The 15,245-nt window shown below is 40.4% G+C and overlaps 1 protein-coding gene across 2 annotated transcripts in view; it reads right to left on the reverse strand.

Moving 5' to 3' along the window:
• sbf2 (SET binding factor 2) overlaps positions 1–15,245 on the reverse strand; it is a 115,203-nt gene that overhangs the window by 88,129 nt on the left and 11,829 nt on the right. For both annotated transcript variants that reach the window (XM_072661191.1, XM_072661190.1), the window contains exon 2: positions 7,632–7,717. In XM_072661191.1, the coding sequence (XP_072517292.1) occupies positions 7,632–7,717 (86 nt within the window). The remainder of the gene's footprint in view (positions 1–7,631; positions 7,718–15,245) is intronic.

The raw sequence follows: 15,245 nt of genomic DNA on the forward strand, positions 1-15,245 counted from the left end.
GAAGTTCACTGCCACAGGATACACTCCACTGGCCTTTACGTATCAAACAACCTCACGTTAAACTTCACTTTGGGCCATTAACAAAGACTACACAGCTCCGAGAGAAAGAACAGGACCCACTGAGGACTGAGGCTGTTCCTGCAAAACCAAAGTTCAAATGATGTAAAGTTACACACCAAAGACGTTTAAAAATCAAACACAGAGTTCAGCTAAGGACCACAAGCTACATGAATAACACTGAGCTGTTTTTTTAATCAAGTACACAAATGTTTTCATGGAGACAAGACAAAGGCATGTAAAGACAGACTGGTGTTTGCGGTCTGGTAGTAATTGAGTAACGTTGCTTTTTCAGACTTGAACTCTGAGACTCTGAGCAATGCATGACTCCTACCCTTGTGTATATAACTAATAGGCTCTGTATTAGGGCTCTGTATCTAGCAGTGTGCACGTTGCCAGTGAAGGGACAATGTTTGAGATCATTGTTCTGGAAGGAGCGGTTAGCCTCAGTACTTTCCTGTACTGCTGTTTAAGTAAACTATATCTGAATGACCATGAAAACCTATGAAAAACTACGATAACAAACAGGCCAACCAGTTCAAGCACTGCACTTAATAAATCAGTGCTCATCTATGAAGGAATTCCAATCATTCCTCAAAATCAATAATGCAATTTAACATCTTCCAGTATGACATTTGGTTGTAAATTTAAATTTCATATTGTGGAGCTTCAGAGCATTGAATTCCAACTGGGCATTCACTCAACCTACGCTTTGGGGATTTACCAGAAAGACACTTCTAGGTCATAAAACTTCATACTTTGGCATTTCAATAAATCAGTGAATTAGGCTGAATGACAACAATGTCATTTAAACAGACTGTGTCTTAAATAGCATAATTTGAGACATATGGTATATGGAGCGCTCTTCGCTCAAAACTGGAATGAAGTCACTATGGAGAAATGTTATGAAAACCATATCTGTGCAAAACACAAGTGTCCACAACATATGACTGATCATCCCAATGATGTCAGTGATTAGAAGGTAAATGTGCCAAATCATTACGACAGGAAATAAACAAACAAACTCAAAAACATGAATCAACTGTAATATTATTAGTGGCGAGGGCAAGGCCGAGCATGTCTGCTGCCTGGCAATGTGGCCAAGTTTGAAAAGACCTCAGTCTTTACCCTTACCCTCCTGTGTGTGTTGGGAGCCTTGCTAGTGCTAGGAGAAACTACGGATAAGTGGGTTAACAGGCAGTACCAAATTGGGAGAAAAAAGGAAAATAACTTTGCTATTGTAGATAAAAGTCTGGGCACTGCAATACCTAGTCAGATTTTTGAACACATGTAATTTGTAGGAATTCCTACAAAAGGAACATACATTATTGACCTCAATATGAATTTTATAAATGATAACGTACTTGTGTACAGGTGTGTGGAGCCAAGCATTCCCTGAAAATGCTAACATAACAAAAATACAGTTAGAAGTGAATGCAAATAAACAAAACCAAAAGATTAAAAAATTATGTTAAATGGTATTGGTAAGGTGTGTTAATTCTGACCGAACACACTTTGAACATACACATGCGTTTCACTAAAGCACGAAAATGACACACAAACAAAACTAAAGTACAAGAAGACCAAATTACCACAGTACCAAAACTGGGCTGGGGAACAGTGCCCGGAATGATGTACAATCAGTTCTAGGACGCTTTTGATGAAGTTGTGTGCTTAATATTTAAATTCTATAAAATACACATTGATAAAATCACATTCAAACATTCAGACAGTGATGCATCAGTTGTCGACAGCACGGTCCACTCAGACTCGAAAATGGGAAACGAGTGAATAATTAAGAAGAACAGGAAAGTAAAAAAAAAATTAATTTGATCAGTTAAGAGAAAGAAAGAGATCCCTCTCATGACTAAGGCCAGGCAAATGTCACTGTTTATGCGACGCTGAGTAGCCCTGTAGGTTGTTTGTAATGGCTGTTAGCCGTAGTGGACAAATCTCATCTCATCATGATTCATGAGATTGCACTTGGTCACGGAGCTTATGGGTCTCCACTCTTTATCCCCATCCTGTTGACGGTCTCTGGCAGATCTAAGCACTGAATAATGAGCGCGTTTCAGATGACGAGAGTTTTCAATAAGCTAAACAGTCGTGCAAAGGTTCAAAATAGCAGGCGAAAGAGCAGAGCTGGCCCAGTTCCTCCGAGATTGAAAACACCTTTGGAGACAAAAGTTGTAAATATGTTTGGGGAGGAAGAGGAGGGCACATTTTTTCCCCTTTTTTAATTTGGAACATTCCTCATCTGTGGTTATTTAGTTTGCTGGGGGCTGCTTTGACCACAAGATGCTTTTCGTGCTTGGTCTCATCCGCTTTGTTTTATCTATTCCCATGCGAAATCCTAGAAGTAATTTTCATAGTGCAACAAAAGTCTGCAAATAATAATGGTTTACAGACCACCCCTTCCCAAAAAAAGCCAACTGCCAGTTAAACACTACAGAGTATCTTCAATAAAACTACAAAGCTGGAATTCCAGTAATTCCACAAGTGTGACCATCTTCGCTGGAAACTTTCGACCCCCAGCAACTAATTTACTTCATTTCTATGAATTGTTAGGCCTACATGTGGTGAATGGGGGGGGGTGCGGAAGAAAATATTAACATATGAGCGCAATTAACATAATTAAAATGTTTATATTTTCTTGAACCAATAAGTTGAGGCACACAATTCACTCAAAGCGAGAGCAGATTTATCATTAACAGGATGTGGAGACGTCTAGATTCCTGACATGCAAAGACATATAAAACATCGCAAATCAGCAGAAACGGCACACAGCAACAAAACACAATAAGAACCAGGGGGCACAACTTGCGAGACCAACAACATCTGGAGACGCCGGGATGTTTGGCTGAACAGACAGAGAGGAATCTATATTTAGGAGCCGTCCACATGTTGGTGAAAGGCTTTTGGAACGATGCTCTGTGGATGCAATCATGCCGTGTGCCTCGATGGCCATTATAAACGGCCTGTGTTGCATTTCTGCTGGGACCGGGGCCACTGACAGGACCTGTGACTAACAGGGACACAGAGACAACTCTGCTCTATAAATACAACAAACTGCTTGCTTCTAATTTGTAATGATGACGGAGTGTTCAAGGGAGATGGAACAGAGTTTGTAGGGCTAGTCTAGAAAAAAAATCTCTTAACCATAGAGGAAATTACAGCAGCAGAGGTGTGTCCTAAGCCCTATCAGGACGAGATCAGTTTGACATGGGAAGGTGGGGTAATGTAATTATTAGAGTTCCTCCTTGATTTTAGTCCTGTCCGACTAAAATGCACCATGTCAGTCATCTGTACGGACTGCCTGCTTATAATCGATAAAGATTGGGGGGTGGTGTCTCAAGGTCAACTATGCTGTCTTGGAGTCCCAGCAATGGATGGCTGAGGCGTCACCAGGTATCCAGCCAGCAATCTCCTAGAGATGGAGCCAACACTTAGACAGTTGTGCCACCCAGGATTCCCAGTGGAGACATCACATGCCTCATTGTTGCTCTGACCAGGTTGTTTCAGGGCCTAATGCTTAATGTTACAAAACCCAGAAATGAATTTATTGTTCTTTTAATTATAACAGGAGAAACCATTTGAACCGCGGTGTACAGTTCTTGCAAAATATCCACAACACTGCTTGAACTAAATACTTTGTTGTAGTTATTCCTTTGTTGTTTCACATGATTTGTTTGTTTGTTTCTTGCCAATATAAATAATGGAGTAATACTCAATGAATCAATTATTTCAAACATTTCAGGAAATAATTGCTGATATTATTTAGCTTTATCGACTCTTTCATCTTTTGATATTAAACCCAACTGTATTCAGTATATAAAGAAAACAAAGGGACTGCTGTTGCTTATACAACAGCTCTATTCAATAGCGTATGCATTCCTAAAATTGCTAAATAAATTACAAAAAGCTCTTGAAGCACTCAGAATCGGGGTTGACCCACATTACGCAATCTGTTGGCTGGCCAGGCGTTCCACCACCTGCTCAGAGGGCCGGTCTATATCTACCAAATGAAGCTCCCCTGACAGGCCAAGACCTGAGCAATATATCTAAAAGCACCTAGCTTCTCTCTATTCTCATTCCCACGCAGAGATCCATGGCAAAGTACAAGGGGAGTTTGAAAGAGTACAATCATGTCTTACAAATGGGATTTTGTAATAATCAGGAATGTCCCATTATCAGGAATGCATCAGCAGCACCATCAAAGGACACTGCTTATTAGTTAGGAGAAATGCTTTGTATGGGGTTTGGTATGGGGTATGGTATGGTAATCTCAATATGCAATATATTTGGTTACATATATCTTTGCCACTTCAGTAAAATCCATTCCTTGTTGTATTTCATCTGCTCCACTGACCATATAGGAGCACTCCGCAGTTCTATAATTCCAGACTTTAGTCCTTTTGTTTCTCTGCATACTCTGTTAGCCTCCTTTCACCCTGTGTTCATCAATGGTCAGGACCCCACACAGCAGGTATTATTTGGGTGGAGGGTCATTCTCAGCACTGCAGGGACACCGACTGACATGGTGGTGGTGTTTTAGTGTTTGTTGGGCTGGTACGAGTGGATCAGACAGCAGTGCTGCTGCAGGGGTTTTTAAGCACCTCAGCGTCACTGCTGGACTGAGAATAGCCCCCCAACCAGAAGTATTTGGACAGTGACCAAGCCATCAAGGTGTGTACTTATAAAAATAAAAACAATTGGCCGCTACAGTTTCATGGCTTGGTGGGGCCAAAGTCCACTGAGAAAGTCATGAACTTCAATACAGGGGTTTACTTGAAGACGCAAACCACTGGTAACACTCAAGAACAAAAAGGCGCATATATCAGCAGAGACGTGTGTTAAGTCCTCTCCTAGTGTAGGACACGAACGAGCGGGTTAACTGGCAGTACCAAATTAGGAGAAAAAGGGAAAAAAAACTGACAAACAAATACAAAGGGAACACATATTCCAGTTTAGACTGCTGCTAGAAACATTACAAAGTCCAAAACAATAAAAAAAAACAAAAAAAAACAAGATAAACTGGAATTAACTGGAAGCAATAATCATCATCTGTCAAACCTGGTGGAGGCACTGTAACAGCATGGGCATGTATAGCTGGAAATGAAACTTGGTCACTGGTGTTTACTGGTGTTATGACAGCTAATAGAAGACAGAAGTGGCATGAAGCATTTAAATGTGTATAGAGCTATACTTTCTCTTGGGATTTAGTCAAATGCTGCAAACTGATAGGACGGTGCTCCACAAATCGAATGTTCTTAAAAGGCATTAATCACCGGACCTCAACCCATTTGAGCATGCTATTCACCCACAAACAAGCAGCAACTGAAGGTGGCGGTATTAATGGACTGGTTAAACATTTGGTGATGTCCATGGATTCTAGATTTCAGATCATCGTTAACTATCCAAGTATGTTCTACATATTTTTAGACAACGATGAAAAGTTTGTCTAATTGCTTTTAAGCCTGTGAAAATGGAGGAACTGTGTAAATAATGGCTGCTATTCCTAAATAGTTCAAACAATGTAGTTGTGAATCCCCTTAAATCCACTCAGGTTCGACATATGAAAATAGTGTCACTGTCCAAATACTTATGGACCTGACTGTAGATATAGTTCCAATTTCTGCAATTTATAAATGTCCATGTATCATGGATTGTGTATTTATGGAAATTTTGTTATGGCTCTTCAAGTGCCTTAGGAGTAACAGATGTTTGAAATTATCGGGCGAGTCTCAAAAAGCGGGTTTGAAAGATTAACTCTCACATCATCACATGAGCATGACTTCCTCGGGTGTGTAATTGCAGCCTGTCAGTCAGAGTCAGAAGAGAGTCTGCATTGCGACAAAAGAGAAATTCAATTTGACATGTGAGTTGTTCAGGCCAGAAAGGTTTCATCCGAGGGTGAATTTGCTTCCAAGCTGGTGATTTTTCTCCAACGCACGTTGAGAACAACAAGTCCTGCAAGATGTTTGGAAGGAAAGGAAGCAGCGAAGGTAGACTCCAGACCCCAATAATGACTGATGGAAAGCAGATTTTAGAGTAATCCCTGCTGTTATTCCTACACAGTGTAGCGTGAAACAGGTTGATGACAACTAGCTCACCATCTCAACGGTTCATGTCCTGTCAAAGTGGCTGAACAAAGCCTAAGAAGTCCCTTTGCTGAAAACGTCCGGCTCAGGACAGCTCGCGGTTAATCACAGTATGTCTTGGTAAACAAATAAACAAACAAGGAGATCTCAGCGGCCTGAGGCGGGCGATGTGAGCTTCTGAACCCGAGGGCAGAGACTGGTTTACTGCTACTGTTGCTCTGGAGATTTACAGCTTGTTCTCCTTCGGCTCAGATAAGCAAATATTTGGTCCTGAGCTGGGATGATTTGTGCCTCTGGGTAATTGGTCCCCGGTCTGGAGTCTGAAGTTTAGACCCCCCAGTCTGACCTAGAGGCAGCCAGGGAGTGATCTCCCTGATACTGACCTTATATGGAGTGTGCAGACACCCAGCAGAGCCATGATGATAAGAGGCTGGATGGGCACACTCCCCCTCATGCAGAGTGAGACAAGAGCATGGAATTCTCCAATTAGCGTAAATGAAGGGGTTGGAACAAACTTTCGAGTAAACAACCAACATCCATTTGTATTTGCTGACAGAGGAAATGCAGATAGGAGTTCCTGAGGATGTGGGAACACAGTGGGGATATCTTCATGGAGGCGTACATTTTTTTATTATTATTTATTTTTTTTTACATCCATTATCCTTTTTAAAGAAGCCATCCGTTTGAAAAGTTATATACAGGGTTCCACCCAACTTTTCCCACCAGCTCCATTTTAGTTATTTTCCATGACTTCCATGACCATTGATGACAGCACATATACATACATAGTTCTTAGATTATAGGCCTACTGTTTGCACCAAGTACTATATGCATTTTTCAATACAGATCCTTCTGTAAATCCAGAGCTGTCCTTGTAGATGGACAGTCTAGTGTTCTTTTGGTTAAATATTAAGGTTAAATAGTGTAGTGTGGCTCTGACAATGTGGCTGGAATGTAAGTCAGGTTGCAAGTTTATGTGTCTATATGACAGCATCAAAACTTCTAAATAAATAAAATATAATAATAATAATAAAATAATTTATTTGAACTAATAAACTTAGACATCATTGGCTAAAATATGCAATACCAGTGGCTCAGTAGCCATGACCTCACTAATACATTAAGGGCATTTTAGCAATTTTCTAATTTATCAGGTTTTTCCCCATGACTGGAAAACAAGTTTCTAAATTTCGGAATTTTTCGGATATTCCAGGACATGCAGGAACCCAGACTATAGCCAGACTTCCATCTTAATTGACTTCACATGTGACAGCAAGAGAGTTCCTACAGCTTCATCAGGTACAGTTCTTAACATGTTTGACAGATTTAGAACATCATGAAGAGCTTTTTAATCACTTAATCACAAGCAGGTGAGACTTCATAGGTGACTGCCAAGACCATGCCAAGGCATGACACCAGCCCAGGCCACTTATGAAATTAGATCACATGTTGTAGGCAGGTTCTACTACTCACCATCTCCACACCCGGAGGGAATGCCGTGCCATCCCAGTCCTTTTTGGGGAAGCGCTGGATGATTCTGCCACTTCCCTCTCCTGAACCTGGAGAAAGAAAAAATGCACAGTATGATGGTGAGAATGATGTTTTTAATTCACAAAGTCCACTGTTCATTATTTCATTATTCCAGTAACAATGAAGTAACTGAAGAAAGAAAGCAAGAGATCACATATTACAGGCAACCCTGCAATTCCTACATACTGCAACAAGAAAAAAGGAAGTACCACGGGCCATGTCAGGATAATCCCCCTACACAAAAGGCTGTAACGTGTGCTCACTATTCCAGACTTCAGAACTGGCACGTAAACTCCTCACGCATTCTTTCTGGTGCTTCCTGTAGTCCAAAACCTATCTTTCTTGGTCATTTCCTTCATGGAGACATGGAGTTGTGTTTGCGTAGCTTAGAACCCCCAATCTAATCTACCGTCCCCAAGGCCTCGTGTTCAGTGGAATCCTTTCAGAAATTCGGAACAATTCTGCCTGTTACAGTATCATATTTAAGACACATAAGCTTATTCTAATACTGCAAAATACTCGAGTTCTCCACCACATACAGACAGATGATTAATTTTGGTATTGCGATAAACAACACCACATACGGAGGACTTCACTAATAAAGAGAACACTGACCAACTGCATATTTCATTAAAATGGCTACAATTTGTTCCGGAGCAGCAAAATTGTACAGCACTTTTTAAAACCCACCCTACTACAGAATTTTAGAATAGTAAAAGTTAATATAGCTGAGATCACACTGCTAATGTGCATTTCATAGAGCATTCCTTGTGTAAATCCCCATGACTGAATCTGAAGCTGGGAAATGAAATCTGGAGTTTTCATTTTGCCTGAGGTGGTGGAGTTTCCTGCAATTCATCACAGCGAATGAACTGGGAGGCTGGGGTAAAGACACTTACTCACAAACTGACAACACTTAATCTGCCAAATTACCTGAATTCACCATGATAACCAAACTAAGGAATCTATGGACATACAGTTGCTTGAAAACAGGCCTAAACATGCCTTGAGGGATTGATAAAAACAAAGTGGCAATGTCAATCAGAGACAGCACCGACCCAGCACTCAGATTTAGTACTGGGCTAGTACCACCACAAAATGCTGGATTAGATCTCAGAAGAAAAAAAGGGTGAATCTTATGTGATAATTATGACATCATTATTTATAGTGAAGTAAAGTAGATCATGTGGCTATAGTAACCAAACAGTTAACATACACTCTTAAAAATAAAGGTGCTACAAAAGCTTCTTTAAGCGAAGCCATACAAGAAACACTTTTGATTCCACAAAAACTTTTGTTGAGATGTGTGGCAGGGCAGAGAGAAGGTCCATCACAAAATGCAGATTGGCTTCCTGAGGCCCTGTTCACGTGTATCCTAATATTTCTGGATAATTCACACAGGTTTTTCTCTCCATCTTCACAGCAGCACTTCTAAAAATCTCTCCATCCACACAAGAAATCAAAAAATGACCATGCCAGCCTAGCCGGGGGCATTAACAACTCACAACGTTTCATGTCAAACTCCTCAAGAGCTAGCATAACAGCCAAATCAGACCTAAATGCTGGTTTTGCTGTGTGGCAAATGTAGCATTCATCTACACACACATGAAGTCAGCCACATATTTAATGTAGCTGTCCTGAAGCAGAGAAAGACTAGGCTTATACTCAGTCAGTACAGGTAATGGGGTGGGTGGGGGAAAGGGGAATCACTGTGGCAGGAGTATGGCCTGTTTAAAAGTTAGCTTTAATACACATAGCAAACATAGAAACAGGGAGACAGGAAAATGTACCTTGGCTACCTTTTCACATTTCAGTCAAATAACAGAAACACTGGATGTAAAAATCTCTCAAAATTAGCAAATGTTTTAAGGAGTGGTTTGACCAAGAATGTCAACAATGGCAGTTTCAAACAATGAACAAAACCATATAGCCACCAATTAGCATTACGCAATGACGTCATGGTAGTTGGTGACTATTAGCTCTTGTTCATTTTAGTCACGCTGGCAATTTTGGTCAAGCTATTCTTTTAAAAGTGACAATTAACCATGACTCATTTGACAATAGCCTGTAATCCAGCTAAAATATCTTATTTCATTTTGCACATAAGTACACAGCTGTTTCTATAGACAGAAGTAGAAACATCATTTTCAGTGCATGCTCTGAGTCTTCATCAGAAAACAAATGCACAAAAGGCCTGAAAAGCCCCAAAATGGCAAACTTTAGTGCAAACTGCTTTTACATTTGCTGTCTTGATCTGCTCCACTAGACTGGGACTGGTGTCGATCCAGGCGTATTTTGATGGAACGAGTTCTGGTATTGGTTATAATAAGCCAGATACATATCCGATATACCACAGCCTATCCACAACCTGCGACAGTGTTGCATGTTTTTAATGAAGTAACAGAGAGCTCCAAAAGTCTACAGTCTGGAGCTATTTTACAACAGACTTTTAAGATCAGACATGCCAGTGTTTTGACTGTGTGCCAGGTAGTCTAAGTACAGCCTGCAAACGTGAGCATGCAGCTCCTCCAGTCTGCTTTCTGCTGTTTATCAAGAGCAGCACACCAGCACTAAACTGCTGCATCTGGTTTAAAACTAGTGTTAACAAAAACAGCACATTCATAAACTCATAACTCAGATAAAGGGGCAGCTGTGTATTCCTAATTTCTTGCCTCTCATGTTGACATCACAAAATCCAACAACTGTATGGAACATGTCAAGTCCAGTCAACTCAAATTTATTTGTATAACGCTTTTTACAACTGTTGTTGTCACAAAGCAGTTTTACATAATTAGTAAAAGACAGAAAAAAAGAAATAACGTAAGAAGATATGGAGGATCCAATACCCCTCAGTGAGCAAGCCAACGGCGACAGTGGCAAGCGAAACTCCCTCAGAGCTGGAGGAAGAAACCTCGGGAAGAAAACAAGACTCACAAGGGGGACCCATCCTTCTCTGGTCAGAACTATTTATAAATCATTGATAAAAGTTACCAAACCATCTATACTGTTGAACTGCTCTGATCATAATCATAATATATTATTCATGATCATAGTAGAACTTAATATAGTCATGGCAGTGATGGTCAGAGTAATGATAGTTAATAGTGGTGATATTAATAGTGGCAGATAGTTAAGAGTCCACATCACATTTAATGTCCATATTGTGCAGCTCTAGTCGATACTCGGCATTTAAGTGCTCAAATCAGAGCGAGGGGCAAAAAACTGGATCAGAAAATTCCTGACCTTTAGCTTTTCCGAGCATTGCTGCTGTAATCCGCTTCTGCCAATTTCCCACAAATGGAAATAATCTCTGTCCTTTTGTGATGGCATTTGATTCTTCAGAGGAGCTCTTCAGTGCAGCACTAGCCTACTTGCCAGCTTTTATTACACAACACCAGCAACATTGTCAAAGCCATTGTCAAAGATGTGCAAGTCATGCCAGTAGTCTGTACACATGATTCATGGAGCAGATGTAAAAGACATGATAATTCAATTAAAATTGAAAAAAATAAGCTTTTCTAGATTATCCCAGACTGTGCAGTCCACCTCTGTGATCACCTTTGGGAAGGTAAAAAAGTACACTGCAAGTACACATTCATTTCTGACGCATGGCCGAGGGGCTACAATGAATTTTCCAATCACGTCCATCTTTCAGCGGACTGTTTTCATGCTCGTTTTTCACACTGACTTTGACGTGGGTTCTGTTTCCTGTAAACATGCTGACCAGGGAACAGCAGTGCTGACATTTTCATTTCTGAATTTAATCTAGACTAGAAATACGCTTTCAAATAGAAAACTACTGGCTCTGGTCAATAACTAAAATCACTACATTGGTCTGCAAAATTATAACCTACAAGTGAAGCTCTATTTTCTGCCTTAACCCTTCAAAGGAAGACAGAAGCACTTACAGAGTTCCAACCCACACTTGCATACTGACAAGTTTATGTACTAGATCTGTAGTACTTACATGCTGGTTTGTGCACTGATGTCTTTGCATTGTGAGAGCGTAAATATGTGTAGCATGTGGAGTATATTTATTCTGCATATGTATGTATTTATTCTGTAAATAAGATTACGATTTTCCATCACCGTCGCACTCCAACCACTCTATATAGCTCTATAGATTATATAGCGTCTTATTTATATAGTGATATATATATATATATATATATATACACACATACACACAGTTGCACCAGACTTTTGCACTACTCAGGTACGTCTGTACATTTGTTGACCCCCCACATCTTCTTATGAATACTTCTAGTTGATATGTAATTCTTTACATATAATCACAGACATGGTTGGTGTGGCGCAGCAAATAACACCACTACCTGCCACTGAACTACCACATCTTGTGTGAGACAAGGGTTCAATTCCCGGTCTGGGTGACTATGCTGCGCAACACCAATAAGAGTCCTTGGGCAAGACTCCTAACACTGCATTGGCCCTCCTCTGTAATACCAGTAACCTTGTACGTCGCTCTGGATAAGAGCGTCAGCTAAATGCCATAAATGTAAATGACATGACATGCGATTGTAACCTTAAATCTACAATCCTGCTGCACTTTTTTTCTTTTACATAATGTAAATAAGGCCGTTGATGTTTACACTGTAAATATTTTATGATAAATGGACCAATAGAAAGGCTACTTAAAAGATAACTAGCATCAGACTGTTGCAGGTGGCATTTTACTGCATTTGTAATACTCCACAAATTAATGTTAAATTTCTCTGTAATGCTAATCTGTAGCATGTAGGCAGCAAGGCAAAAAATAAATATATTAAAAAAATAAATAATAATAATAAACAATAAATAACAGCAATCACTTTATCTGCTGAACAACAAGCTGTACACATCACATCTAATGGTGGTGGTGGAGGCATCTTGCTATGGGTTGCTTCCCAGTGGCAGGAAAAGGGACACTGATAACAGTCGAGAAATGCAGCCACATATGAAAACGTTCTTGAAAAAAGAAAAACCTTCTCTAGAGAGCATGCTAACTCAGACAGACCGACAGTTCACCTTTTGACATGACAATGACCCGAAGAATATAGCGAAAACAACACGGCAGTGCAGGCAGGTCTCTAAATGTCCTTGAGTGACCCATCCAGAGCCCAGACCTAAACCCCATCAAACATCTGTGCAGAAAAGTGAAGAGGGCAATGTGACCAGTCTGACGAAGCCTGAGAGGATCTGCCATGACGAACAGGATAAACTGCTCAAGTCCAGGTGTGAAAAGATTGTAGATCCATATCCAAGACAACATGTTTCTTGCTGCAATTGCTTCCAAGGGGGCTTCTATGAAGTACTGAATCAAAGATCTCGGTTTTTGATTATGATCATGGCTGTGTGTTGATGTGCAATATGTAGCCATATTCTGATCTCTTGAATGGGGTGCAAATGTTTGTGCACCCTTCTTATTTCACAATTATAACAATGCACTAGCCAATCACATGGGATACCACTGCAAGTACCTAGCAACTCAATGGCAACCACCTAGCGACACCACAGCACACATCTAGTAACACCCTGGCAACCATCTTGCAACACCATTAGAAAATTAGTAAATTCTCACCGACAATATTTTTGTTGGTCATGTAGGGGAGAGGTTAGACTACTAGGGAGTGGACCTAAGCAAGAAACATGGTAAAGCCTTAACCTTCTGTCACCAGCCTGCTTGTCATACTGCTTCCTCTTGCCCTGCCTCTCTCGGAATGTAATATTTACCAAAGTCCAACCGTTACACAGATGTAAAAAATTGGCTCAGGTACACAGATATGAGATAAATGAAACTGGAACATGCAACACCATTTTAAACAAGGAATTTGGTGAAAAGAAGGAAGCAGATGGATCATATACTAATCACAAAGCTTAGAAACATGTCTTATATAAAAGAAGGAGAACACCAGACAAGCCTTAAACCATCTGGAGATGTTCTTGGTCTGGAAAAAAAAACAAGGACTGTACTGGCAGAAGATAGAAGCCCTGGATCGAAGCGTTGATCCACAGTGGACAGTGTGCGCTCCACAAAATAATAAAAGGAGACTTGGTGTTAAAGTAATAGTCAGAAAAAGAAAAACATCTAAAACATCTAATAAAAACATCTAATGAACATGATAAATCATTGACCCCAGATGCAATTGACAAAGTGCTTCTGTAGTTTAGAATGCTAACAAATACTGGATTTAGACATTTAGACAGTCACCAAACTCATATATGACTGGAAAGAATACAGATTGAACACATTAAACATGCATGTTTCACAGAAAGAATAGAAAATATCATCCAGAGAATGGAAAATAGCTTTGGGGAAGATAGATGGCATGGGTTAACAGTAATTCTCAGAATCTCAGACATCAATTTAATTTATTTTTGTTGAGCACTGGGGATTTTTTGGCTTTGCTTTGCTTTGCTGTAAATGACTTATTTTCATTAGCTCTCTCTATAAACCGATCCTGGTGATATCACCAACAGAATAATTAGTAATTATCAGCACATTGGCCATATTTAGCTGATTATGATATATTTCCTTGTGGTCAATACTAATCTTATGAACCAGGCAATACATACATACTTAATGAAAGTACCTTTATTGTTGTTTTACTTGTATATCACAACAGTATCTAGAGCAAGAGTGAGAGCAAGACAGAAGAATGTAAGTGACTAGATCACTTATGCACGGCTCGCACCAACAGTGTTGCATACATTTCAGACCAGCTGTCTGCGGCCCCTTCAAGAGTTGACCTCTGAAGAACTCTTTGTGGAGCTGGGGACCAATTAATCTCAGAGACAGTCCCCAGCCGTCACTGGGGCAACAGCCGGGATTGGAGAAGTGGGCTAGTAATGACACACATCAGGTGTCCTTAGCCCACATTAAGTGAAATCATATGCCCGAAATCCCTAAGTGGTTTTAGTCCTGCCTCTGAGCGACGTATAAGCAACAAAATTCTTAGCGTTCCAGTAGGTTCCATACAGAACGGATCGTCTCACCACACACGGCCGCTTGTCATCCGACAGATAACATGGAAGGGCAGCAGGTCACCCTGGTTGTGAACTTCACCACACAATAAAAACACGAGATTTCAAGGATCCTCTTACAATAACAAACGGCGAAGAATTCCAAGCTGGTATTTTTCACTCCGTGTTCACGCTATAAAAGTCAATGTGCGTGAAGACCAGTGTTACGGGAAAGCAAGGTTTACGCAATTTACAAGAGTACGGTTGAAGATACTGCAGAGGTACTGCAGAAGACACGTTATCTCCTGTAACGAAGCAACCCGAAACAGCTAGAAACGCATTTGCGCCAAAGGAAAAAAAAAAATAAAAAGAAAAAGGACAACCTGGACATGTTTCAAGAACTTAAGCAATACGTAAAGCCCGCGGCATGAAACCATATGCCAAAAGCACTGATTTAAAAAGTGAGGCAATAACCAGTTTATTTTTGTCAGACGTGTTTTGTTCCCTCACATCTTCAACCGTACTCTGACCCAGAAACATGTCTCAAGGCAAAGCACGGCACATCCGAAACTTGTCACAGGGTGTGGCCACGCCATG

This window comes from Salminus brasiliensis, chromosome 17, assembly GCF_030463535.1.
Source record: "Salminus brasiliensis chromosome 17, fSalBra1.hap2, whole genome shotgun sequence".
Lineage (NCBI taxonomy): Eukaryota > Metazoa > Chordata > Actinopteri > Characiformes > Bryconidae > Salminus > Salminus brasiliensis.